This window comes from Piliocolobus tephrosceles, chromosome 8 (genome assembly GCF_002776525.5).
Source record: "Piliocolobus tephrosceles isolate RC106 chromosome 8, ASM277652v3, whole genome shotgun sequence".
Lineage (NCBI taxonomy): Eukaryota > Metazoa > Chordata > Mammalia > Primates > Cercopithecidae > Piliocolobus > Piliocolobus tephrosceles.
In genome coordinates, this window is record NC_045441.1 from 73,768,014 (window position 1) to 73,795,345 (window position 27,332).

At 37.6% G+C, this 27,332-nt stretch overlaps 1 protein-coding gene across 1 annotated transcript in view; it reads left to right on the forward strand.

Moving 5' to 3' along the window:
- Positions 1 to 10,784: 10,784 nt before the first annotated feature.
- COL28A1 (collagen type XXVIII alpha 1 chain) overlaps positions 10,785 to 27,332 on the forward strand; it is a 179,295-nt gene continuing 162,747 nt past the window's right edge. The window contains exons 1-3 of the mRNA XM_023224880.3: positions 10,785 to 10,906; positions 13,747 to 13,907; positions 14,754 to 15,310. Coding sequence (XP_023080648.2) covers positions 13,784 to 13,907; positions 14,754 to 15,310 — 681 coding nt within the window. The 5' untranslated portion in view covers positions 10,785 to 10,906; positions 13,747 to 13,783. The remainder of the gene's footprint in view (positions 10,907 to 13,746; positions 13,908 to 14,753; positions 15,311 to 27,332) is intronic.

Genomic DNA, 27,332 nt, shown 5'->3' on the forward strand with positions numbered 1-27,332 from the left:
TTTTTCTTTACTTTGGATGTATTTGACAAGGTAGATGTTAGGGATTGGAGACTATATAAAGAATGAAATAAAATGTAGTCACTTTTAACTATATCCACATATATCCACAGTGAGATCGGGGTTAACACTGATAATTATTCTCAACATTCTTCTTCTGGGTTTGGAGTTAATTGAGAAATATATGTAGTGGTCAGAAACATAGGGATCAACATATCAGCATAGTTTTCAGTAAAGCTGAATGTGCCTTGGACCTGCAACTCAAACCAAGCTTCTTAGTAGCTGTACCAATGTCTAGACTTCGGGGTTTCTCATGGGTATTACAGCTGTAAAGGGTTTCACTTGCTGCCTTCCATCCTTGGAGTCTGAATAGTAAGTGTGGAAAAGAGGAAGTCACAATGCACAGGACTTTTAACATATTAACTCCACTAGTTCAAGAAAAATCAACTAACGGGTGTTAGATCAATAGATGTTAGACTATCACTCCCCATCATAACACTGAGATGGGTCAGTGTTAGGGTTGCTAGATTAGCATACACAAAAATTACAGGCGCCAAGTTAAATTAAATTTCAGATAAGCAATGAGTTTTTTTTCAATGTAAGTATGTTCCAAATGTTGCATGTGACATACTTATACTAAGGATGAGATACACCTAACTCCTCCTCATATGGGTAGGGTGAATTAAGGAATATAGAGATATCTAAAATTACACACTAGCAGAGGTATCATGAAAAAATGAAGGCAGGGGCATAGGGTTCCCATGACATACTTTGGGGAATTTTGCAAGTTTAAGTCATCAAAATCTTTGGAAAGATAAAGTTATTTAGAAGACAATCACATAATGCTACAATATTCAAAATAGTTTTTCATTTTACAACCATTGCTGATGAATGACTATTGCTATGGGTACTATAAAGAAGTAGAATTTTTTAAAAAAATTCCTGCCCTTAGTGAAATATATATTATTTAAGTATTATTTTATAACACAAAATATTTACTTCTCAGTGCAAAACACAATAAGTATTGTTTGATGAATGGTACCATAAATAATGCTGAAAAGAATTCAGAGCAAGGAATGATCTTTGTGGGCTGCATACCAGTTAAGAAGCATTAAAAAGTAGAAATTTGCCCCATTTCCTATGAATCTAGAGATAGAATGAGCTTCAAGTAGAGGACAGAAAGAAATGGATGATGTCAAATGATAACTGGTGATTTGTTTATGAGTACATATAAGATGTCTACTTGGGATTTCTAGGGCTATTTAGAGAGTGAGTATTTTGCAGGAGCTAAGGATTCAAGTTAGTGAAGTGGCAATCTGGTGGTAAATTAAAGTCTCCATGAGAAATGCTGAAAATAAGAATTAATGAGATCTGGTGGCTTAAGGAGTAGAGTCCAAAATGATAAATCTGTGTAACTGGCGTGGTATCAACTCTGTTTTAACTATTGCTTAATAGGTTGAGGAGTTGAAGTGTTTTCAAAGTACTTTTTATTATGAAAATTTAAAAACATGTATATTAAGGGGAAGATGACAAAAATCTGTATACCAACCACTCAGAATTTAAATGTTTCAGGGTTTTTAAAAAATTATCCTCAGATCATTAGAAACAGAGTTGAAGTCCCCTTTGTATCCAGTCCCAGTCCTATTCCCCTTTCTCTCTGCAGTGATAACCACTATCGGAAAACTGGTGAGTTTCCTCCTATCAAAGTTTGTTATAGATTTACAACATATAGATATAGATAAAATAGCTAACATTTTGTATGTTTTAAAATGTTATAGAAAATATATCATATTTTTATAACATTCCATAGCTTTCTTTTCTATTTAAAATTATATTTTAAAGATATATAAAGGTTATAAGATATATTTGTTGAATAAATGTAAAAGATAAAACTAAAAAAAATAAAATAAAAAAAAATAAATCAATGTTGTTATGTCCCAAATTATTTATCCAACCTACTGATAAACATTTAGGTTGTTTCAAGCATTTGATTAGAATAAACATTTTTGTCTATGTCTTTTGAACAAATGTGCTAGAATTTCTCCAGGGTATGTTCCTAGAAGTGAAAAAAATACACATTTTTATTTTTAACAAATATTGCCAAGTTGCTCTATAACGCAGTTTTACCAAATCGCCCTCCCACCATGTGTCCTATTTCCCAACATCCTTGCTAACCCTTTATTACTCTCTTTAAACTTGTCAATCTAATGAAAAACATATGATATCTTAGTGTTTTTAGTTTGCATTTTCATGAATACTAATGAGAGTAAATACTTTTTCATATGATTATTAGCCATTCTTATTTCCCTTCTAAAAAATTGCCTTTTCATATCCTATTTTTTTCTTTTTCTTATATATTCTGGATACTGATCCTATACATTATGAACATGTTCTCGTGTTGTTTGTCTTTTAAGTTGTTTTTGAAATTACAGAATATTTATGGATTTTTACTGTTTACAAAGCTCTTTTGATACTCACCACAACACTGTGAGAGAGGTGTTATTTCTGTTGTTGATTCAGATGCTGCTGTTGCTATCCTTATTTTTATTGGGCTCCTCCTCATAGTCTTCACTTGTAGATGTGGAAGCTGAGGCTTTCATAAGTTACAGGTCCAGTGTCAAAAAGTAGCAGAACCAGTTCTCAGACCTGTGTTCTGTATTCTTTTAAGAGGCAAGAGGGCACCACACGTCCTGGAAGTTAGGTATGGTCTCTGGTGTGCTGAAGATGGCTCATGTCACCTTGTGAGGGTCAACTGCTAAATTTCCAGAAATTTTGTGAACCAGTTGTTAACCACAGATACTATTAAATGTTGTATTATATATTTAACTTACAAATAAATAAATTACATTAAAAACAATAGTAATAAATACTCAAAACTCATTACTTCCTAACTATTTAGTAAATCTTACTATTGTGTATGTACTTGAGGTTGTTTGCATCCATGGCAACTGTATGATGGAAATCCTGCAGAGTGGTATGCTGCTATATATTTGTGTTTCTCTTTCCAACCCTGTGTTCAGTGATGTCACATAAGTCATTTGAAATCTGACATAGTAGGACTTTTTACACAATAGAAATCTGCTACAAATTAGGGCTTGAATTACTGTCTCATTTATTGTCTAGACCAAAGGAAGTGATGGAGAAAACAATAATGCAGATTAAACTCAAAAGTGTATTTTATCTGTAACAGTTGAGTAAGAAAAAATCTAAGAAAATGTTTCAGTATTTGAAAAGTATTATATTATTCAGCTACAAAGTTGCTTACTTCATTGACAGACAAATGAAGTTTAAATGCACATCCACATTTTTCTTTGTTTCACTTTTGTCTTACTTGTTAAAGAAGAGGAAAATGCCAACCAACATTCTTGTTGGAATTACACTCATTCATCAACCAACATTCTTGTTGGAATTACACTCATTCATCAGTAACAACCATAGATTGGCTAAGGATATAAGAACTTGGTCAAAAATCAATGAAAACAATCTGTATGAGTCAGTTTGCTATATAGAATCTATAATAGAGAATATTGTGTATTTTGTTATTTGAAATTTTTTACCATACATTCATGATACCAATAACATTTCTAATAAACTTACGTATATGTGTGTGTACAATACACTTTTTTCCCCAGAGGGACAGTTATTAAATACTTTTCAGCAGACTGCTGGATACCATCTTCCTCCTTCATTTCTTCCACTTTTCTAGGCCAATTAGGTGCTAAGCTCTTTGATTCTGCTTCTTAATTTTTTTTAGACTTCTTCACTTTGCATTCTCATTGATGGTACTTGAGAGCCTTATCTCTCATTGGTGTCATAGTAAGTTTCCTAGTAGATCTCAGCCTCCAAGCTTATTTTCCTGCCATTATTCACACAGCGATTAGAGTGATTTTCCTAACATGAAAGTGTGATCATGTCACAACCCTGCTTCAAATTGTTCATTGGCTCCCATTGCTTTCAAGATAAAGTTTAAACCCTTTAACATGTCATAAAAGAAACTGCTGTTTATCCTCTGCTCCTGCACTTCCAACTTCCATATCACAGTCTGGGCTGGGTGCTCTCTGTGTAGGTCTCTTTTATAGATGTTATCATACTTATTGCTTTTGCTCTTTCTGGCCTAATATTTTGTTATGAAAATTGTCAAACATACAGAAAAGTTAACAGAATTATACAGCAAACCCATTACCTACCACCTAGATTTCACAATTGATATTTACAATGAACATATTTGCTCTATTGCATAATCTACCCAGCTACCCATTCTTCTATCCATCTCTTTTCTTCTCTTTTTCTTTCTTTTTTTAGATGGAGTCTCGCTCTGTGGCCAGGCTGGAGTGCAGTGGTGCGATCTCAGCTCACTGGTTCAAGGAATTCTCCTGCCTCAGCCTCCGGAATGGCTGGGATTACAGGCACAGGCCACCACGCCCAGCTAATTTTTGTATTTTTAGTAGTGACAGGGTTTCACCACTTTGGCCAGGATATTCTTGATTTCCTGACCTCGTGATTCACCCGCCTAGGACTCCCAAACTGCTGGGATTACAGGCGTGAGCCACTATGCCCGGCCACATCTCCTTTCTTTATGATGCATTTCAAAGTAAGTTGCAGACACTGGTACATTTTGTTCCCAAACCCTTCAGCATGGTATTGTCAACTAGAGTTAGATATTTGATTACTTATTATTATTATTATTTTTGTAAAACTTGCCATTGCTCTTTACTTGCTTATTTTCTTCACTGGGTTGAAGTGACTGCGTCTACCTGTTTTCTATCCAGTGCCTCACATATAGTAGAAACTAAGTTAATGTTAGTTAAATGAATGAGTTTTGGATTTCATCAGATGTTACTTAGAGAACTTCTTGATCTTATATAAGAGTAGTTTTATCACTCTTTGGTTCATCTCCTCATTCTTCTGCCCAGAAAAGCTGTAGAAAGCAATTTATATTCCACCCATTCAGCATCGCAGACGATTAAAATGTGTAATCTGTTAACAATAGTTGACAAAATCTCACACTATGTCTTTCTACAAAGTCCCACAAGGTGGTGCCCAAATCTCTTTTTTCAAACAACAGTCCCTCAAGACCCATGCAGTCCTGACTAAATTGTGTTAGTATTTGGCATTTCTGAATTTGGTCAATTAGAATAACAGAAAATACATAATTAAGTAAAAGTTACTCATTTTAATTAAAATTATATATGTGTAATTTCCAAATCTATAGTTCTCGATATAAACAATGAGTAATGATAATAGGTACCTTATTTCTGTGTAGAATTTAATATTATTAAAAGGTTGTTCATATCCCCAAATAGGAAAAAAAATTCACCTCAAGTCCCCTTTACTATAAACTTTGTCCATGAATAATCTACCCTTAGTATAGAATTTATAAGGGCAGAAGAAGAAACAAACTGTTGTACCGGAGGAACTAGATAATTTAGATGCAATGAAAAAAACAGATGACCCTATTACCTTAATTGGGAACAATGTTGTATAAACCAGCATTGTAACGGCTTAATATAACATGGGATAATAAGTTACTTAATGCTCTTAAAACACTTTTATTCCAGAAATTTGGGAGAGTTATTTTAAAACTTTTTATTTTTATTTTTTGATATTCTTATTAAATCTCAAATACACTGACCAGAAAACCCAAGTGGGTATTGTGTTTCTGCAACTTATTATTCATGCAAACGATGATATCTACCTATATTACTGGCTATATTTTGATTAGGGATCAAAAACATGGGCCATCAGTTACTGAAGTAGCTGTAACAATTCCCAGTTACTCAGATAAACCTGCCCAAACCTGTAGGAGAAAGTTTTTCAACCCAGGGTTCGAAGAGGTGGTGTTCATTGCCTTTAATGGCCCAAGCATTAAGATTTACACAGTGAGAGGTGAGACTCTTTAATGTGCTGGAACTTAGCCCATGATGATTTGTTCTGAGCCATTTGCCACTAAAGTTAAATCCTTATAAATATAAATTATTAGCCATACAGCCTCCTTTTTCTCCTGCTCAAGCACAAGCCTGGATAGCGCAAAGGCCTAAAATTTTTCTAGGGCATTTAGAGATAATGAAAGATGGCCACTTTGATGTACAAAGACCTAAACTTTATTCCCTCACTGATTAATGATTTGACCTTTGGGTGGGTCTTAATATCTGTCCTCTATTTTATCAAGTGTGAAATGGCAGAATTAAATAAAAGTGGTTGCTAAGTTTCCTTCCAGTTCAGAGATTTGACACTATTGTTTGTCCCCAAGACAAGAAAAGTTTAAATACCAATCAGTGGTAATCAAAGCGTTCACCGAGATCTAGAACAACACTGTCTAATACCTGAAAGTAAAATGAACTCAGTGAAAAATAGAAATACTTTTCCATTTAAAGCAGGGTTTAGTCAAGGTGTAAATAGATCTGATCTTTCTCTATTTGTAGGCTCTGCATGAAAAAGTTAAAACTGCTCTATCCACTGACCAAAGAAAATAGTTAAAGAAAAATATTGAACATTCAAACCTATGATAGGACTAGATCAATCTACTTTCAGATATTTCTTAGAAAAAAAAATTGTAAAATTTTCCAGATGGCACCTTGATTTTTTTTGGTCTAAAATAACTGCATTTAGTAAGGAATAAACAGCATGGAAAGAAGAAATATTAATATTGAAGAAACATTTTAGAGAAAGAGATTAATAGTCATAAGATTGGTATAATGGGAATTTAGCCTGTCACTATAGCCTACGAGGCACTGTGTGTTGCAGATGTGACACAATTATTCAAGCTGGGGATTGAATGACAAATAATGAAGCAAGAGATCTTAGGGAGTAAACAATATAAAATATAATTGAGTCCATGTTGCTGTACACCAAAACTGCTCTAAACCATAAAGTTTATTAAATAATAGTAAGAATTGAAAAATAGTAGAGGGAATGTAGGAGGGTCAACTCAATCAGAATTTGGTGAGGGAATAGGGACTGAAGTCACACTGTTCCAGATTTAAGCAATGCCACATCCTATATTTTATTACCAATGATAATTTTTATTTTCTTATTGTCTTTGAATGCTTTTAATCTTTCCCTTTGTTGACAAATAAGACCAATATAGTTTTGGTGTTTGCTGTGGTTTGGATATTTGCCCCCTCCAAACCTTTTGTTGAAATTTCATCCTCACTGTTGGAAGTGGGGCCTGATGGGAAACGTTTGGGTCATGTGGGTGGATCCCTTATGGATGACTTGGTGCCATCCCTGCGGTAATGAGTGTGTTCTCTCTATATTAGTTCCTGGGGAAGCTGATTGTTTAAAAGAGTCTGACACCTCGCTCCCTGCTCTCTTGCTCCCTCTCTTACCATATGATCCTCTCATGCTGGCCCCCTTTCACCTTTTGCCATGAGTAGAAGCAGTCAATGGCCCTCACCAGAAGCAGATGCTGGTGTCATGCTTCTTGCACAGCATGCAGAATTGTAAGCCAAATAAACCTCTTTTCTTTATAGATTACTCAGCCTTAGGTATTCCTTTATAGCAACACAAAATGGACTAAGGCAGTATCCCTCTAATTACTGATGAAGGAGTTGAGAGAATGCCTTAGTCATATTCTGGGTCCAAGGATAACAAATCCCAGAAATTTCAGAGCTTTGGGGCAATTGTTAGAAATTCTACTATATCAACTTTTCTACCGACAAAAAGAAGAAAGAAAAAGAAAGAAAGAAAAGAAAAGGAAAGAAAAGAAAAGGAAAAGAAAAGAAAAGGACCGTCAAGAACAAATTTCTTCAAATAGGTACGAAGGTCATTCATTTCTTCCTTGTTAGTTGGTAATTTTTTTTTCTACTCTAAATCAGCTGTGTGGGAGGTGGCTAAAATAGGGAGAAGCTTATGAAACTATACTGTGCCTTAATCTTGGTCGAAATGTATAACTTTGATTTGTTACCAGCCTTTTTTTTTTTTTTTTTTTTGTATTTCTATGACTTAATGCAGATAAAATTCTCTGAAATATGTAAGTCTTAGCAGATTTGTCTCTTTTTAAATGATTCTAGGACCCCAAAATACCATCACCACTGAAATTAAGATGTTGGCACTGGTACTAGAATCAATAAACACAATGCAGATCCTACTATGGTAGCATATTCAAAGAATTTGAAAAAGTTGAAAAAAGATTTTCATCTAGCAGAGCTTTGGAGAAGAGCAATTTATTGTATCATAGACCTCAAGTGATTGATAAACACTAAAAATTACTTCTAATAATCATTCATTTCACAAATATGAGTGCTTACTCTGGGCTATTTATAGTAGTAACAGTGAAAATAGTGTGCTATATTTCTTCTAGAAAGACTTTACTACAAAATAACCGTCGGAAGGGCGTGGGCTCCACGTTGCCTTTTTCTAGTCATTAGGGTTATCCATGCTTTGTTATTTGGTCTGGTGTGTGTCCAATAGCATACTAATTCAAGACCATCTGTTGGTATTAGGATTGCAGTGGCGCATTGTTTCTGTGGGTGCAAAACTAATTGCCTTTTATAGATTGACAAAACTGAAGATTTTATTTTGCGTAATCTTCCCAATCAACTTAGTGCTGATTTTCACGCTTGGGAATGAGAGGTGGCAAATCTTTGGTTTGAGTTACCCTATTTAATGTTGGAGAAAGGGAATGGATGAGTAACCTGGACTCCAACCTCCTACCAACTTTAATCAAAACAGCTCCAAAACAGAAGGGCTTTAGTCCATTTCCCCCATCCATGAATCACTTGTTTGCTTCTTAGTGGCATTATTATTCTGCATGTTGTTAACCTGCCTCAGCAAAAAAAAGTTGACCTGAAAAGATGCTGCTTCCTTGTCTCTTGATTCTCATCTCACAAAAGTAAAAAGTGTGATTAACACCCACAGGCTACCGGGTAAATACATGGCTGTTCCCTAGGAAATTCCACTGTTACTTCTGCATTATACCCATTGTTTCTTCTTTCTGTTACCAAAGCCTCTCGAAACTTCCTCGGTTCCTCAAAACCTGTTTTGTGAGGAGGAGACAGTGAAAACACAGACATTCACATGGATACTTAATGACACAGTAGTTGTTATAAGTGAGGCTCACAGGTCTTATAAACCTGAGTTAAAAGTTCATTTTCCCATTCTCTAGTTTTAGTATGACCATGGACAAGTTACGGAACCTTTCTCTGCCTCCGTCTTGGAAAAATTTGAATTCTTACAACTTCTACTATAAGTACAAGGGGTCCCGGAATAATGTTTTGTTCAATGTCATTTTGTTATAATATTGGATGAGAGAAAAAAAATCAATTCCTGGACCAGGCTCACTGTATGGAGTTGACATGTTTTCCCCAAGTCTGTGTGGGTTTTCTCCAGGTCCTGGGGTTTCCTCCCACATCCCAAAGCTCTGCCCATTAGGTGCATTGGTGTGTCTACATGGGTCCCTGTCTGAGAGAGTGGGTGAGTGTATGAGTGCTCTGTGACAGGATTGCATCTTGTCCGGGGCTGGTTCCTGCCTTGCACCCTCAGCTGCTGGGACAGGATCTGGTCAACCATGACCCTGAACTGGAATATGGAGGTAAACAGTTATCTTGTTTTTATAAATCTTTCATAAATGTATGTATGGCTTAGATTTATTCCAATGTTTAATATTAGAGGTGTTTTGAGTCTTTATTTAGAGGTTTAGTGATGTTTTTGTGACTAGAAATATGCCATAGGAGCTTAACTCTTATTTATATCAATTAGCTCATGGGAAAATTGGCTTCATTATCTATTGTTTCACTTTATGTCACAGTTTCCAAGCACCTATGGAGGATGTTAAGTGAGAACTGTGGTTGTGCTTGTGAAGGACTAAATGAGGTAATGAGTGTGAAGCACTCAGGACAGTGTCTAGCACCTGGTAAGTGTCCATGAATTGGAGACTATTATTGCTATAATAAGGAAATTCATACACATTAAAATGCCTAAGAAAGTTCGTTTTAAATAATCATAACATGAACGTTTATATTGCTTTCTCGGATGATCTTGCTATTCTCCATTTCGGAGGAAGTCCATGGAGAAGCCTGCCTGTTAGTTGTCTAGGGGTCAAGTGGCTTCTTGGTAGTGCATATTACACTGATAAACATTGACTTAATATGGGCTGTAACCACAAGGTAGAAAATAGGGAAAAAGAACATGGAAAAACCACAGTGACCTCCTCTCCTAGACAGAGACCAAAATATTAACCGCTGTAAACCTCTCATATTACAGTTTGAACACATCTTAATAAATGATTAAATCCGCTCTCTCGTTTCATAAGTGGGAAACTGAAGCCCCCATAAGAGGTAGGGGCAGAACTATGACTGTACTCAGACCACTCTTTCCCTGTATATTATGTATACCTTCTTTAAAAAAATTTCAAAAATCACAGAAATACAAAGACTAGAACAATGCACACCTATGTACTCATCATTCAGCTTTAATAACAATCAAACTGTTACCTCTCTTGAAAAAACAGCTTGAATCTGAGTCTGGTGTCATTTATACTCCTTCACAGAGATGTTCAGAACCAGTATCTTAGAGCACATCCCCCAGGCAAAAAAATGTAGCAATAAAAAGAGAAGGACATAGCATGAGAAAAAAGGCAGGCTGTCAACCAATGCCTAAAATGCAGAAAGTTCTCTGAAGTTGTTTTTACAAGAGTCTGGAAAACACAGTTTCATTCTGAAAGACACTGTTCCTTTAAATTGCTTACTGATCCCACCCAGATCTTGCACCCTGGCCAAGTGCCTGACCACTCTTGCTTTAACTTAGTCGAATAAACATGCATAAAAGACTGCAAAAGATCCTAAAGCAAAGACTTTTATTTCCCACAGAACAGAACAGTATCAAATAGCTAACTTCACCCCCTACCACAGTCCTTGCTGTTGGCATTTACTCAACTAGTCTTTAATTCCTGTTTGACAAACTTAATAAGGTAAGACATAATGGATTTATTTTAGTCACTTGAAATCAGATAGGACCATCAAGGAACTGTGGAAGACTAAATGACTTACATACTTATTAGGTGAAGAAAGCTTGTCAAAAGTTTGTGTTCTTTGCAATTACTTCAAATCAATTATTAGAAAAATATTAACAGTGTTAAAATGTAGAAATTTAAAATTTAAAGTTATTTTGAAATTGATTTTTAACTTACAGTCTTCTAAATTGTTTTACAATGATGTTAATATATTTTAGGACATCTTTTTCTCCATTTGGAACAGGGTTTACAATTCAGAATTAGTTATAGAATACTTTACAACTTGGCTAATTTGTCAATTTGAATGAAGTTTTTATTCAATCATTTTATATTTGTGGAGAAACTGAGATGCAAACATTGTAATTAAAGTTGGTGAACTCTGCTATAAGATCATTTTATTTTTGAAAAATTATAAAAAATAAAGTATCTTGGATTTATTTATTGATCCTGATATTTACCCCAAATAAATTTTAGGCCAAAAGTAAAAATATGGTATTTGATTATAAATTATGATTGTTTCTGCATTTATAAAATTTAACCTATAGTAAACACAGAGGTTCACATTTCTTTCACTTAACTAATGGCACTGTTTTTTCTGAAACCTATTTTGCTTGTATGTGACATCAGAAAGAGGGAAAGGTGAGAATTATTAAAAACAGAGGCAAAATAAAACATGGTAGAAAGTGATAAGAAATGAGTGGGCTCTCAAGATGCCAAATTGATAAAGGAGAAAGATATTTCAGGGAAGCAGTAGAACTAACAAACTAGAGAAACAAAACTAGAGAGGTATGCAAATGTCCTCTGGCTACAATAGGGAAACAGAAAGAAATAACAAGACTTTGGTTTGGGAGCGCTAGATTAAAAATGTCAGAGCAAATGAGAATAAAATGTGATATATTGTGATTATTGTCAATGGAAAAGTTATGTTTGTGAATATCATATATACAGGGGTCAGGTATGAATTCATGATTATATGCCAAGAAAACAGTAACAGCAGGTGCTTAGTTTTGGGAAAAGATAAATCTTTATTTAAAGCCAGTATTTCTAAAACCTTACATGAAGGGTTTTGAAGAGTTGCTTGATTATGTTGCTTATAAAATCTTGCTCAGTTCTCAATGGAATTCAATTCTCAGTCTCTTGTTTCCAGAACTTCTGAGATGTTCCTTATGGTATGAACTCAACCAAAGAGAAAAGTCATATGTAATACCATGGCCATGGTGTTATTCCCTTTCCCCTTTGAAAATGCAATAACACCTGTGTTTTTCATATAGCCTTATCTTTACACTAACCTTCAGACTTAAAGTTGTACATCATTTATTTTTTTCCTTGCTTAGCAATGGTATAACTTGGGGAGAGACGGCCTTTGTGTGTTCTGTTTCCTTAGCACACTTCTTGGTTTTGTTTTGTTTCGTTTTTAATACCCAGCTCTCTTTACATTTTGGTATACATTGTCTGAGGATCAGTTGGCATTTGGCCAATTGCTACCCAAGATGTTTGGTCATATCTATCCGAAGTTCTTTTAACAAACTTCCAGCTAGATGATGCTATGTGAGGAGCAGACTGTGGCATGAAGCCATCCATTGGTCCTCTTCTAACCCAACAGTTTTGTTTCCCTTTGGGGTTTATCCATCTGGCATGTATGAAAAAAGTCAGTCTCCATCTCACTCCTCACTGCCTTTGCATATATTTCCACCCTCTATTCAGAGTCTGGAAAAATCGTGCTCGTGATTTCCTAGATTCTTATCCACTAAAGGCAAGGTGCCAAAGAAGGAAAATGTGATTCCTTTTCCAGAACTCCTGAAGTCAATATAGTTTCAGCAGGCAAGCATTTTTAAGCCATACTAAATATTGATTCGAAATAAGCTTTCTCGTTGCCATTCTCTTGGGTATACTGAGGCAGCAACACATGAGTCTTCTCCTCCCAGGGAAATCTGTGAGTTTAAGAGCCATTTGGTGTGTAGCTAGGCATATTGACTGATGAAGATTCAGGATTTCAACATAGAATTAGATTTTTCATTGTTAATCTGCCCAGAAAAACAGTTTCACAGGGCTATTCAGAGGGGGTGCTTCTTGGCTTTAAGTCCTGTTTCTGTTCATTAGTTCTTTTAGCCATCCCTGGAAGAAAAGTGTTGCTTTTAAGAAAATCTATTGTTTTTGCTCTCATATTCTTTTGATTCATTGGATATGCAGATTTGAACTCCTGGTGGAGACAAAGTTTCCAAAGTTAAGGTAGAAAAGAGAAATAGGGTTCTATGCAAACAGAAGGGCAATTGAATTTTTACTTTGACCTCAGAACTCATTGAAGTTATGTGTGTAGTATTAAGCCTAAAAGGGTGGTAGTTATCTACAATTCTACAAAATACTAGATTTGTCAGGAATCAGTTATAATGAAAGTGAATGAAATGACCATATAGCAATCTGAATTCACCCTGAAGAATTTGGAAATGTCAAAGCAGACCCTGTGACTGAACCACAGTACTCATACAGAGTGGGATTGAAATGTTTTTAAATGGCTCTCCCAACTCTATGCTCCTCATAATACAATGGGGAATTAAGAATACTTAAATATAGTTCTTTGAATATACAGAAACTTTCACTAATAAATGTTTGGTCATGGTGCCATGATTTATTTGGATTTAAATCTTTTAAAATCTCAATGTGAGTATTTTTCTAGAAATATGAATGAAAACCTCTTTTTTTCCAGTCACATGACAGTTTTCAACTCTGCTGGCTTGAAATTTTAAAATAACAAACACCGTATTTTATTAAAGTATTTGTAACTGACTTTTCTATTAAAGGTGCTACAAGGCAGATGATTTTTCACCATCTACCATAATGTGGAACAGATATTTTGTCTTCTGTACCCTGCTTTTGTCAGCGTTTATGAGTCAAACAGTATCCGGACAAAGAAAGAAAGAACCAAAGCCAAATTTGCTTGAAAGGAAAAGTGATGTCCAGGGTAAAAATAAATGTGTTTGTTTTTAAGTTTAGCCTGTTAAAAATACTTCTGTGAATTTTTCTAAATAGCATTTGATATAAATAGCAAGCCATATACATGTATACATGTGGTAATCTACTTTGATAAAATTACATGATGCTGATATACCTGACATACTTATATCACATAAGAGTTTTTAATAAGAGCACTTGTGCACTTATTATCTCATTTGAGCCTCACAGTAACCTTGTAAAACAGGCAGGACGAAGATTGCCACTCATAGTATAGATAAAAAAAATTGAGATCTTAAGAGGTTGAGTGGCATACTCAAGGCCATAGACAAATTAACTAGTGAGATACAGGGCTGGGATTTAAACTTAAGTTGTGTTTAAGTTAGATTTCTTCCCCACTTACTCTTGGTACAAGGGGTATAGTCATTTTCTACCTTGATTTCAAGAAAGTTAAAAAAAAATAGGGACTCACCAATATGACACAACCTGAGAATTAGAGTATCATTTACTTCTAGACAGCTATGCTCAGTGTTAGTTGGATTTTTAAAATGTGATGCATCTTGACTTCCCATTTCCTCCCACTTTCAGCAGGTTTAACATTGAAAAGATGCTCAGAATATATGATATCTTATTTATTTTAATTTGCATGATTTTACAAGGAGAAAATAATTTATAAACTTAGACATTTAGGTTTTTACAATTTAAGCTTTCTGTCCAATGTGTCTCTCTTACTCTCCTCACACTGCTCTCAACACCAAACAATATACATACAACACACCACTTCAGGGCTTTCCTTATGCAAATTTCTTTCATGATATGAATAATTATTTTGCCTAACCTTTTTACTCTGTTTCAGGCTCCATTTGTTTCATAGATATTGTCTTCATCGTGGACAGCTCTGAAAGTTCTAAAATTGTCCTCTTTGATAAACAGAAAGATTTTGTGGATAGCTTGAGTGACAAGATTTTCCAATTGACTCCTGGTCGCTCTTTGGAATATGACATCAAACTGGCAGCCCTTCAGTTTAGCAGCTCTGTCCAAATTGATCCACCTTTTTCTTCTTGGAAGGACCTGCAGACGTTTAAGCAGAAGGTTAAGTCTATGAATTTAATAGGGCAAGGTACCTTCTCTTATTATGCCATCTCCAATGCCACTAGGCTACTTAAGAGAGAAGGGCGTAAGGATGGTGTGAAAGTGGCTTTGCTGATGACTGATGGCATTGACCATCCAAAGAATCCAGATGTTCAAAGTATTTCTGAAGATGCCAGAATTTCAGGAATATCATTTATCACCATTGGACTTTCTACGGTAGTCAATGAAGCCAAACTTCGTTTGATTTCTGGGGATTCATCCAGTGAACCCCCTTTACTGTTGAGTGATCCAACACTTGTAGATAAAATTCAAGATCGCCTGGTAGGTACCTAATGGGTTGGTATACAGTTATCAACATAATTTATAACATAATTTTGTTGTAAATTCCATAAGAAGAGATACTGGGTCAAAAAGATGGAGAAAATGACAATTCGCCTTGAAAACAGAAAGAAGAATCTTTCTGAAGTGTCACTGCACTTTCTTGGCAGTTTACTCCAGATAATCTGGAAAACTTCCAGGCTGAATCCCTGGAATTGCATTCTTAACTTTATTGCTAGCTGATGCTGAGGATTTTGGAAGCAGTTACTTTCCAATCATATAACTTAGGCTCCTGTTTATACAGCCTACAATCATGAACATTGCTGACTTATATTCAGGTTGTTTTCAACTTGTAGTGTTAGGCTATATTTGTACTAAGTTGGTCTTTTCCCATTCTATGTCTGTACAGATATTTTTGACATAATTTTGACATATTCTCTCTTACTCTTCTAAATGAGTATTTTTGACTCTGTCTCACCTATCGTTATATTATGCAACTCAAAGTTCACAGACTTCCAAATTTTAAAATTACCTCCTTGTTTCTTAGATGTTCACAAGCCCATCCAATTTAAAATCGTCTGCAACTTGCAGTCAAGCAACAGTTTCTACCATCAAATCAATGAGTCCCACTTGATCGGTCTGGTCAGCTTTTCTTTGTTTGTTGCTCAGCTGTGTGTAAAAGCCTTTCCTTGCTGCCTTGTAAAACACACGGCACCACAATCAAAAGGAAATCCCTCTTTGCAATATATCTCAAGGAGAAAACTCCTAGAGATAAATTGGTTGATTGGCTGAATGTTAAAAATTGATTTTCTTAAAAACTTGGATTTCTTTGATTTCCTGAGAAAGGAAGGCAAAAGTGTCCTTTATGTGTCCTTCATGTACTGAGCGTTTCGTATGGCTGTTTTCTACAGCTTGCACAGAAAACTCACGCTCTATTTCAGAGACTGTTTTGCTCCTTTTGTCTTATCCATCGATCCTTTTCTCAACATTACTCTTACCTTTTAACTCCCTGTTGTTTTCAGTATAAGTCTGAGGTTTTCTTACCTAAATAATAGCTCTTATGTATTGAGTACTCTCTCTGTATTAGGCATTTTCCTGTGCACTTTATATATTTTATTTTGTTCAATGTTTGCCACAATTTTATGATATAGGTACTGTTATTATACCCATTTTGTAGTTGAAAATTTAAGGCCAGTGAAGACCTCACAGTTTGCATGCTTAACCCTATAAAAGCATATTGAGAGAGGAAATAGTAACTGCTTTTTAAAAAAAGATTTTCTCAATCAGAACTGCTCTGAAAGAGTTTAGTAGCAGCCCTCCTCCAAAGTTCCTATTGTTGCTAGCCTTTTTTCCTTGGGGATTTGGGGTAAATGGGAGAGTTATGCCTAGATCAGAGATAGAGCTGATGGGCCCAGCCCTGCGGTGCTCAAGGTAAGTGCTCATTCTGAGCTGCTCTTTTGCATGAAAAGGAAATTTGTAGTGGTTCCTGCCTAACACTTAGCCCTGCCTGTGCCATGACTTAAGTGGTCCTCACCACTAAACATAAAACCGAGGGCTCCAGCAAGGTGCAGGAGAGAATCCTGGTGATGTGATCATGAGTAGGCTGTTGGTACTTATTCATCTTCACCCTTAAGATGGGTAATAGCTGACCATAGAAGATGCAGGAAAGGGCTGGGCGCGGTGGCTCAAGCCTGTAATCCCAGCACTTTGGGAGGCCGAGACGGGCGGATCACGAGGTCAGGAGATGGAGACCATCCTGGCTAACACGGTGAAACCCCGTCTCTACTAAAAATACAAAAACTAGCCGGGCGAGGTGGCTGGTGCCTGTAGTCCCAGCTACTCCGGAGGCTGAGGCAGGAGAATGGCGTGAACCCGGGAGGCGGAGCTTGCAGTGAGCTGAGATCCAGCCACTGCATTCCAGCCTGGGTGACAGAGCGAGACTCCGTCTCAAAAAAAAAAAAAAAAAAAAAGCAGATGCAGGAAAGGCAGCTCCTTTTTTGGCCTCATGTCTAGGCTCAGGTTGTTCATATTCCCACCAGATACACCCTTGCTGAGAGCACTTGCTTCACTGAGAACAGAGGCTCTTGGCAAGCAAGACTGGAAGCAAAACTGTCTGTTCCTGGGGAACCAGAAAATGACTGAATAATACTACTCTTCCTTAGCATCCGGTGACTTCAACTTGTTTGTTTAGCATTTGTGATTTCAACTTGTTTGTTCAGATGGAAGCTCCATCAATAATCCGCTTCTTAGAAGGAGGTGCTGCTTTCCAAACACTTCCAGGATCCAAAGTGCTTACTAGGCTCTTCAAAGAATGGTACACCAACTTTCTTTCTCTTTCTTTCTTTCTTTCTTTCTTTCTTTCTTTCTTTCTTTCTTTCTTTCTTTCTTTCTTTCTTTCTTTCTTTCTTCTATTTTATTATACTTTAAGTTCTAGGGTACATGTGCATAACGTGCAGGTTTGTTACATATGTATACTTGTGCCATGTTGGTGTGCTGCACCCATCAACTCGTCAGCACCCATCAATTCATCATTTATATCAGGTATAACTCCCAATGCAATCCCTCCCCCCTCCCCCCTCCCCATGATAGGCCCCAGTGTGTGATGTTCCCCCTCCCGAGTCCAAGTGATCTCATTGTTCAGTTCCCACCTATGAGTGAGAACATTCAGTGTTTGGTTTTCTGTTCTTGTGATAGTTTGCTAAGAATGATGGTTTCCAGCTGCATCCAAGTCCCTACAAAGGACGCAAAGTCATCCTTTTTTATGGCTGCATAGTATTTCATGGTGTATATGTGCCACATTTTCTTAATCCAGTCTGTCACAGATGGACATTTGGGTTGATTCCAAGTCTTTGCTATTCTGCATAGCGCCACAATAAAGATACGTGTGCATGTGTCTTTATAGCAGCATGATTTATAATCCTTTGGGTATATACCCAGTAGTGGGATGGCTGGGTCATATGGTACATCTAGTTCTAGATCCTTGAGGAACTGCCATACTGTTTTCCATAATGGTTGAACTAGTTTACAATCCCACCAACAGTGTAAAAGTGTTCCTATTTCTCCACATCCTCTCCAACACCTGTTGTTTCCTGACTTTTTAATGATTGCCATTCTAACTGGTGTGAGATGGTATCTCATTGTGGTTTTGATTTGCATTTCTCTGATGGCCAGTGATGATGAGCATTTTTTCATGTGTCTGTTGGCTGTATGAATGTCTTCTTTTGAGAAATGTCTGTTCATATTCTTTCCCCACTTTTTGATGGGGTTGTTTGTTTTTTTTCTTGTATATTTGTTTGAGTTCTTTGTAGATTCTGGATATTAGCCCTTTGTCAGATGAGTAGATTGCAAAAATTTTCTCCCATTCTGTAGGTTGCCTGTTCACTCTGATGGTAGTTTCTTTAGCTGTGCAGAAGCTCTTTAGTTTAATTAGATCCCATTTGTCAATTTTGGCTTTTGCTGCCTTTGCTTTTGGTGTTTTAGACATGAAGTCCTTGCCCATGCCTATGTCCTGAATGGTACTACCTAGGTTTTCTTCTAGGGTTTTTATGGTATTAGGTCTAACATTTAAGTCTCTAATCCATCTTGAATTAATCTTCGTATAAGGAGTAAGGAAAGAATCCAGTTTCAGCTTTCTACTTATGGCTAGCCAATTTTTCCAGCACCATTTATTAAATAGAGAATCCTTTCCCCATTTCTTGTTTTTCTCAGGTTTATCAAAGATCAGATGGCTGTAGATGTGTGGTATTATTTCTGAGGACCCTGTTCTGTTCCATTGGTCTATATCTCTGTTTTGGTACCAGTACCATGCTGTTTTGGTTACTGTAGCCTTGTAGTATAGTTTGAAGTCAGGTAGCATGACGCCTTCAGCTTTGTCCTTTTGACTTAGGATTGTCTTGGCAATGCAGGCTCTTTTTTGGTTCCATATGAACTTTAAAGCAGTTTTTTCCAATTCTGTGAAGAAACTCATTGGTAGCTTGATGGGGATGGCATTGAATCTATAAATAACCTTGGGCAGTATGGCCATTTTCACGATATTGATTCTTCCTATCCATGAGCATGGTATGTTCTTCCATTTGTGTGTGTCCTCTTTTATTTCACTGAGCAGTGGTTTGTAGTTGTCCTTGAAGAGGTCCTTTACATCCCTTGTAAGTTGGATTCCTAGGTATTTTATTCTCTTTGAAGCAATTGTGAATGGGAGTTCATTCATGATTTGGCTCTCTGTTTGTCTGTTACTGGTGTATAAGAATGCTTGTGAGTTTTGCACATTAATTTTGTATCCTGAGACTTTGCTGAAGTTGCTTATCAGCTTAAGGAGATTTTGGGCTGAGACGATGGGGTTTTCTAAATATACAATCATGTCATCTGCAAACAGGGACAATTTGACTTCTTCTTTTCCTAGCTGAATACCCTTGATTTCTTTCTCTTGCCTGATTGCCCTAGCCAGAACTTCCAACACTATGTTGAATAGGAGCGGTGAGAGAGGGCATCCCTGTCTTGTGCCAGTTTTCAAAGGGAATTTTTCCAGTTTTTGCCCATTCAGTATGATATTAGCTGTGGGTTTGTCATAAATAGCTCTTATTATTTTGAGGTACGTTCCATCAATACCGAATTTATTGAGCGTTTTTAGCATGAAGGGCTGTTGAATTTTGTCAAAAGCCTTTTCTGCATCTATTGAGATAATCATGTGGTTCTTGTCTTTGGTTCTGTTTATATGCTGGATTACGTTTATTGATTTGCAAATGTTGAACCAGCCTTGCATCCCAGGAATGAAGCCCACTTGATCATGGTGGATAAGCTTTTTGATGTGCTGCTGAATCCGGTTTGCCAGTATTTTATTGAGGATTTTTGCATCGATGTTCATCAGGGATATTGGTCTAAAATTCTCTTTTTTTGTTGCGTCTCTGCCAGGCTTTGGTATCAGGATGATGTTGGCCTCATAAAATGAGTTAGGGAGGATTCCCTCTTTTTCTATTGATTGGAATAGTTTCAGAAGGAATGGTACCAGCTCCTCCTTGTACCTCTGGTAGAATTCAGCTGTGAATCCATCTGGTCCTGGACTTTTTTTGGTTGGTAGGCTATTAATTATTGCCTCAATTTCAGAGCCTGCTATTGGTCTATTCAGGGATTCAACTTCTTCCTGGTTTAGTCTTGGAAGAGTGTACGTGTCCAGGAAATTATCCATTTCTTCTAGATTTTCTAGTTGATTTGCATAGAGGTGTTTATAGTATTCTCTGATGGTAGTTTATATTTCTGTGGGGTCGGTGGTGATATCCCCTTTATCATTTTTTATTGCGTCTATTTGATTCCTCTCTCTTTTCTTCTTTATTAGTCTTGCTAGCAGTCTGTCAATTTTGTTGATCTTTTCAAAAAACCAACTCCTGGATTCACTGATTTTTTGGAGGGTTTTTTGTGTCTCTATCTCCTTCAGTTCTGCTCTGATCTTAGTTATTTCTTGCCTTCTGCTAGCTTTTGAATGTGTTTGCTCTTGCCACTCTAGTTCTTTTAATTGTGATGTGAGAGTGTCAATTTTAGATCTTTCCTGCTTTCCTTGTGGGCATTTAGTGCTATAAATTTCCCTCTACACACTGCTTTAAATGTGTCCCAGAGATTCTGGTATGTTGTATCTTTGTTCTCATTGGTTTCAAAGAACATCTTTATTTCTGCCTTCATTTCGTTATGTACCCAGTAGTCATTCAGGAGCAGGTTGTTCAGTTTCCATGTAGTTGAACTGTTTTGATTGAGTTTCTTAGTCCTGAGTTCTAGTTTGATTGCACTGTGGTCTGAGAGATAGTTTGTTATAATTTCTGTTCTTTTACACTTGCTGAGGAGTGCTTTACTTCCAATTATGTGGTCGATTTTGGAATAAGTGCGATGTGGTGCTGAGAAGAATGTATATTCTGTTGATTTGGGGTGGAGAGTTCTATAGATGTCTGTTAGGTCCGCTAGGTGCAGAGATGAGCTCAATTCCTGGATATCCTTGTTAACTTTCTGTCTCGTTGATCTGTCTAATGTTGACAGTGGAGTGTTGAAGTCTCCCATTATTATTGTATGGGAGTCTAAGTCTCTTTGTAAGTCTCTAAGGACTTGCTTTATGAATCTGGGTGCTCCTGTATTGGGTGCATATATATTTAGCATAGTTAGCTCTTCCTGTTGGATTGATCCCTTTACGATTATGTAATGGCCTTCTTTGTCTCTTTTGATCTTTGATGGTTTAAAGTCTGTTTTATCAGAGACTAGGATTGCAACCCCTGCTTTTTTTTGTTCTCCATTTGCTTGGTAGATCTTCCTCCATCCCTTTATTTTGAGCCTATGTATGTCTCTGCATGTGAGATGGGTCTCCTGAATACAGCAGACTGATGGGTCTTGACTCTTTATCCAGTTTGCCAATCTGTGTCTTTTAATTGGAGCATTTAGTCCATTTACATTTAAGGTTAATATTGTTATGTGTGAACTTGATCCTGCCATTATGATATTAACTGGTTATTTTGCTCATTAGTTGATGCAGTTTCTTCCTAGCCTCGATGGTCTTTACATTTTGGCATGTTTTTGCAATGGCTGGTACCGGTTGTTCCTTTCCTTGTTTAGGGCTTCCTTCAGGGTCTTTTGTAAGGCAGGTCTGGTGGTGACAAAATCTCTAAGCATTTGCTGATCTGGAAAGGATTTTATTTCTCCTTCACTTATGAAACTTAGTTTGGCTGGATATGAAATTCTGGGTTTAAAATTCTTTTCTTTAAGAATGTTGAATATTGGCCCCCACTCTCTTCTGGCTTGTAGAGTTTCTGCTGAGAGATCTGCTGTCAGTCTGATGGGCTTCCCTTTGTGGGTAACCCGACCTTTGTCTCTGGCTGCCCTTAAGATTTTTTCCTTCATTTCAACTTTGGTGAATCTGGCAATTATGTGTCTTGGAGTTGCTCTTCTCGAGGAGTATCTTTGTGGCGTTCTCTGTATTTCCTGAATTTGAATGTTGGCCTTCCCTACTAGGTTGGGGAAATTCTCCTGGATGATATCCTGAAGAGTGTTTTCCAACTTGGTTCCATTTTACCCCTCACTTTCAGGCACCCCAATCAGACGTAGATTTGGTCTTTTTACATAATCCCATACTTCTTGCAGGCTTTGTTCATTTCTTTTTCTTCTTTTTTCTTTTGGTTTCTCTTCTCGCTTCATTTCATTCATTTGATCCTCAATCGCTGATACTCTTTCTTCCAGTTGTTCGAGTCGGTTACTGAAGCTTGTGCATTTGTCACGTATTTCTCGTGTCATGGTTTTCATCTCTGTCATTTCGTTTATGACCTTCTCTGCATTAATTAATCTAGCTGTCAATTCTTCCACTGTTTTTTCAAGATTTTTAGTTTCTTTGCACTGGGTACGTAATTCCTCCTTTAGCTCTGAGAAGTTTGATGGACTGAAGCCTTCTTCTCTCATCTCGTCAAAGTCATTCTCTGACCAGCTTTGATCCGTTGCTAGCAATGGGCTGTGCTCCTTTGCAGGGGGAGATGCGCTCTTATTTTTTGAATTTCCAGCTTTTCTGCCCTGCTTTTTCTTCATCTTTGTGGTTTTATCTGCCTCTGGTCTTTGGTGATGGTGACGTACTGATGGGGTTTTGGTATAGGTGTCCTTCCTGTTTGATAGTTTTCCTTCTGACAGTCAGGACCCTCAGCTGTAGTTCTGTTGGAGATTGCTTGAGGTCCACTCCAGACCCTGTTTGCCTGGGTATCAGCAGCAGAGGTTGCAGAAGATAGAATATTGCTGAACAACGAGTGTACCTGTCTGATTCTTACTTTGGAAGCTTCCTCTCAGGGGTGTACTCCACCCTGTGAGGTGTGGGGTGTCAGACTGCCCCTAGTGGGGGATGTCTCCCAGTTAGGCTACTCAGGGGTCAGGGACCCACTTGTGCAGGCAGTCTGTCCCTTCTCAGATCTCAACCTCCGTGTTGGGAGATCCACTGCTCTCTTCAAAGCTGTCAGACAGAGTCGTTTGCGTCTGCAGAGGTTCTGTTGCTTTTTTGTTGTTGTTGTTTAGCTGTGCCCTGTCCCCAGCGGTGGAGTCTACAGAGACAGGCAGGTTTCCTTGAGCTGCTGTGAGGTCCACCCAATTCGAGCTTCCCAGCAGCTTTGTTTACCTACTTAAGCCTCAGCAATGGCGGGCGCCCCTCCCCCAGCCTCACTGCTGCCTTGTGGTTAGATCGCAGACTGCTGTGTTAGCAATGAGGGAGGCTCCGTGGGCATGGGACCCTCCTGGCCAGGTGTGGGATATATTCTCCTGGTGTGCCCGTTTGCTTAAAGCGCAGTATTGGGGTGAGAGTTTCCCGATTTTCCAGGTGTTGTGTGTCTCAGTTCCCCTGGCTAGGAAAAGGGACTCCCTTCCCCCTCGCACTTCCCAGGTGAGGCGATGCCTCGCCCTGCTTCAGCTCTCGCTGGTCGGGCTGCAGCAGCTGACCAGCACCGATTGTCCGGCACTCCCGAGTGAGATGACCCCAGTACCTCAGTTGAAAATACAGAAATCACCGGTCTTGTGTGTCGCTCCCGCTGGGAGTTGGAGACTAGAGCTGTTCCTATTCGGCCATCTTGCTCCACCCCTCAGTACACCAACTTTCAATGTTTCAAATTGCCACCATCTAGAAGGCAGAAATTGACTTTTTTTTTTTTTTTTTTTTTGAGACGGAGTTTCGCTCCTGCCGTCCAGGCTGGAGTGCAGCAGCGCGATCTCCATTCACTGCAACCTCTGCCTCCCGGGTTCAAGTGATTCTCCTGCCTTAGCCTCTCAAGTAGCTGGGATTACAGGCACCTGCCACCACGCCCAGTTAATTTTTTTTTGTATTTTTGAGTAGAGATGGCCAGGCTGTTCTCAAAGTCCTGACCTCAAGTGATCCACCCACCTTGGCCTCCCAAAGTGTTGGGATTATAGGTGTGAGGCACAGCGCCTGGCCCAGAACTTGACTCTTGAGACCATTGGAAAAATTATTTATTTCATCCCTTAATTGTATTATATCTTTAGTTGAATTTTAAAACTTTTTATTTTGAAATAATTATGTAGTTGACTTTTTAAATAAGTTAATTAGGTGTGATTTAAGTATACAACTGCATCAACTTGAAGTGCACAATTCCATGAGCTTTTGACATAGGTACGCACCTGTGAAACTACCAACACAATTAGGACGGAGAACATTTCCATCACCTCCCCGAATTGCCTCATATCTCTTTGTAAGACCTCCTTTGCTCCTGAGCTACTGATCTGACTTTTGTGACTCTAGATTAGTGTATAGTTTCTAGAATTTTATACAAACTCAAATAGTACGTATTCTTTTTGTGTCAGGCTTCTCGTACCCAGCATAATAATTTTCAAACTCATCAGGGTTGTTTTCCGTATCAGAAGTTTACTCCCTTTTATTGTAGAATAGACTTTAGTTGAATTTAATGGACATGAGTATACAGAATGAATAGATTGTTCAGGAGCCGAGACAAATCAAATCATTGTAAATTCCTTGATGCCTCTAGTAGGAATTATCATGTAAGAACCCTATAGAAACATTTTAGTTCTGAATTACCCAAAAGAGACTTAATGATTCCAAATTGAAGGAGACATGTAATGTATTTTTACTGCTATTTTATTATAATTTACATAGTAGTATTGAAACCAAAGAAACAAATTCAACCCAAAGTCCTGGATATATATTACTTGGTCCTGTAGAAGAGTAAGAGAGGATATGTGAAAATTAAAAACAATTTTTTCCCTCTGTTGCCTTTGATGTTAAATATTTAAAAAGCCTTTATGGAAATAAGGATTGTAACAAATTTGTCTTTTTTTCTGAGATATTTTTAAAAAACATAAATTTAAGGTATTCCTTCCCTCACATACCAAGAAGAGATCAATGTGATTATGTCTATATCATCTTTAGAATTCTATGCTTTGTTAATCTATTAATTATGATCACTTTCCATTTTTTTCAAGACTTCCTCTGTTTGGGGCCTTATTTTTGTGTTCTGTTTTAGATTTTATAGTGGCTGTTTTGCTACCATTTTAAGTTGAATTTTTTTGTCACAGGGTTTGTTCTACTTGCCTACGAAGTACTTTACTGTCATTCTACCTGCTATGATATTTGTCCCTTCCTCACATGTTTTCTGTCCCCTTCTCGTAGCATAGACCTTATACTCCTTGAAAAATTGGTGGCTCCATTCTAGCATTCTGGTTTCACATATATAATATATGTGAATATATGTCATATATATGAATCCATTAATGAAATTCTGACTGCGTCTTCTTTTGCTGTTATGAGACCCTTTCCCTATTTATCCTTTTCATTGAAACTCAAGCATCCCCGCAGTCTGTCATTGAACATGCCCTCCCCTCAGGCTTTGACACAGTTCTCCTTGCAGCCTGCTTCCCTGCCTGGGTGCAAGCCCTCGCCACCTCCCAAGGCCTCTGGCTCTGTCCATGTGGGCCCTTCTGTCCACTCCCTTTAAATGTCCCTCCTAACTGCTTCCTTTGTCTTATTGCCCACACTAGTCCTTATGACTTTTTTCCCCCTAAACTTTGACATATAGGACAGCATACCATCAACGGATGGGCCTTTGCATTCCTCTCTTCAAAACCATCCAGAAAACCCATCTATTCCAAGAAGCCATCTTGTTACTGGCTCCCCTTCCCCTGGCCTAGGACCTCCTTCCTACTCGGGTTTCTGTGTGTTGTCCTCTGTTCCTGGGGCTTATAGCCTATAAGAGCCCTCAGGGATGGGACTTTGTTCTTTGTTTGAAACAGTCTTATCTATTGTGTGGTTTTGGGTTCATTTTTGTTTCCATAGAAATATAAATTCCAGCAAACACAAATTTAAATGAGTTCCAAAAATAGTTTTTTGCATTGCTATGGTTTTAAGCCTTATGCCACATATTTCTAAAGAGCAATATGGCAAAGCAGAAATTGAATTTTAAAAGAAAGAACTGAAAAGAAGTGTAAAATTACACATCAGACACAGTAAGAGCTGAATTCATGAATTTAAAAACTGATTAAGATATTGCTTATTGTGGCTAGGTGTGGTGGCTCACGCCTGTAATCCCAGCACTTTGGAAGGCCAAGGCGGGTGGATCACTTGAGATCAGGAGTTTGAGACCAGCCTGGCCAACATGATGAAACCCTGTCTCTACTAAAAATACAAAAATTAGCCTGGCGTGTTGGTGTGCTTCTATAATTCCAGCTACTCCAGAGGCTGAGGCAGGAGAATTGCTTAAATCCGGGAGGTGTAGGTTGCAGTGAGCCAAGATCTTGCCACTGCACTCCAGCCTAGGTGACAGGGAGAGACTCTGTCTCAAAAAGAAAAAAAAAAAAAGACATTGTTCATTGTAAAAAGATTGTAAAGTGACAAAAATTTAAATTTTTCTTTATTTCAGTAGTGGTTTTTAAATATTACAATTTGACTTGAATTATTAGTTGTTTTACTGCCTCTGTTGAACTTCTTTTGAATTTCTTTTCTCTCTCTTTCTCCCAGAGGAAACCACTCTCTGACGTGGTTTGAAATATTTTACATATTTTAATAAATCAGATCATATTGTACGTATCTATCTACAACTTGCTTTTGCAGTCAATTTTTTTTTTGGAAATGTTGTAGAAAGGCATAGATCCAATGTGTTCACTTTAACTGCTGAGTAGTATTTCATTTACTGATCCATTCCACTATTGGCAATTATTTTTTTTGCAGTTTTTCATTACAAAAAACAATGAATGCTAAAATGTGCAAGAGCAAGAATTTCCCTGTGGTGTGTCTGGAAAGGATGTCAGGATAACAGCCAAAAGCAAGAATTGTCCTGGCAGCCTAGTGATAATGCATGTCCATCTTCAGCTTTGTAGGCATAGCCAAATGTTCTACAGAGGGTAATACCATTTTTGTCTTGTTTTTCTAAGACCAGCCGAGCGGGCGCAAAAGAACCAGCGGGTAGGCAAGTGTAACAGCAAAACTGCACATTTATTTTGGTAACCTAAGGTGTGCAGGAGAAGTCTGTCGGCCTCTGGCGAAGGAGGCCGGCAGAGTCCCCCC